This window comes from Amphimedon queenslandica, unplaced genomic scaffold, assembly GCF_000090795.2.
Source record: "Amphimedon queenslandica unplaced genomic scaffold, v1.1 AMPQUscaffold_12997, whole genome shotgun sequence".
Classification (NCBI taxonomy): domain Eukaryota; kingdom Metazoa; phylum Porifera; class Demospongiae; order Haplosclerida; family Niphatidae; genus Amphimedon; species Amphimedon queenslandica.
In genome coordinates this window covers 36460-38034 of record NW_003546767.1, presented here as the reverse complement: position 1 = coordinate 38034, position 1575 = coordinate 36460, and the positions used below count along the sequence as shown (strand labels likewise).

The 1575-nt window shown below is 29.7% G+C and overlaps 1 protein-coding gene across 1 annotated transcript; it reads left to right on the top strand.

Annotated features, from left to right (window-relative positions):
• The first annotated feature begins 129 nt into the window (after positions 1-129).
• LOC109585841 (aspartate and serine-rich protein-like) lies at positions 130-636 on the top strand. The gene has a single exon (XM_020001984.1). It carries the CDS (start codon positions 130-132, stop codon positions 634-636), a length of 507 nt encoding a protein of 168 aa, XP_019857543.1.
• The last annotated feature ends 939 nt before the right edge of the window (positions 637-1575 follow it).

The window sequence follows — 1575 nt, the reverse complement described above, 5'->3', positions numbered from 1 at the left end:
GTGTAATAAGGCTATTGAGAAAATTACAAATTACTTTAATGAAGTTAAAATACATTTTTAGGTTGGGAGCTAGAGCCTGAGAGACGACCATCTTTTGAAGACCTTGTCTATCAGTTTAATACCATGATGATGTCTCCCAAAAAATATGTAAAAATAAAAAAAACTAGAGCTTTAAGAGGAGCTGTGTATGATAGTCATGATAGCAACAAAAAAGAGAGCAATTTTCATAAAGGTAGACTTAAAGACACACACAAAAATTCTAATGATAAAGATGGTTACGTTGATTGCTTACATGAAGATTCCAATGATAAGGATGGTTACGTTGATTGCTTACATGAAGATTCCAATGATAAGGATGGTTACGTTGATTGCTTACATGAAGATTCCAATGATAAGGATGGTTATGTTGATTGCTTACATGAAGATTCTAATGATAAGGATGGTTACGTTGAATGCTTACATGAAGATTCCAATGATAAGGACAGTTACATTGATTGCTTACATGAAGATGCTAATGATAAAGATGGTTACATTGATTGCCTACAGGAAGATTCCAATGATGGTGACATTGATTGCTTTAATGAAGGTGCTAATGATGCAGTAATAATGAAGACATTGGCTACTTCAATTGTTTGAAGTGAATGAGATGGATATATTGACTGTTTTTTCATTGATTAATTTTACAGCAAAATAAATGTAATTTGTAGATACTATAGCTATTTATAGTAATTTTTATGTTTATTGTTTTACTGTCTGACCTTGGTTTAAAACCTTTTATGACATTATTCATTTTTAAGAAAGCCCCTAAGTTACTATAGTTTTGATCTTTTAATATGAAATTGTTTTAATGTTGATGTTATGTTGCATTCAAGTACTCTTGGCCCTAGGAGATGCTATAAGACAGTAATAGTCAGATGGTGAAATCCCTCAAATTGTGAGTGCCATCTCTTATGAGCAAAATCAACTGCTCAGCCATAAAAAACAATTTTAAATGAACCTGCCCCTGCATATAGCTGAGGTTTAAAAATTTGAATAATAGTGATTTACATGTATGGCTGGTAAAAGTGGTGATTTTAGAGCAAAATCTGTCTACAGTGATTTAATTTTATTTTTTGGATCTAATCTATGTATACACATAAATTTATTCGTAGTAGCAATTTTGCACTTAAATACTTACTTTATTTTTAAAAATATGCTATAATGTTGAAGGAATGAGCATATATGGCAAAAAAGGTGTATTGTTGCTATATTTAAACATACAAGTAGCTAGAGTAAAGAATATTATTTTGGTACAATTTTTGATCAACTTTAGAAATTCATAAAAAATCAATTTTGATCGGAATCAACTCAGAATTTCTACACAACGTCAGAACACGTGTGTGTGTGCATCATAAAAATTATTAAAGTTGTGAATTCTCTCTTTGTCATTTTTCATGATATTTGGCCAAATATCTTGTACTTTGGTACTCATTTTTGAGCAATTTAAAAAATTTATTAAAATAATAATTTTGATTGAAATGAACTCAAATGTTCTATACAACATAAGTACATGCATAATGCATCAAAAAGTATAAA

Coding starts and splice junctions, on each gene's coding strand:
- LOC109585841 (XM_020001984.1), top strand. CDS start 130: ATGTCTCCCAAAAAATATGTAAAAATAAAAAAAACTAGAGCTTTAAGA.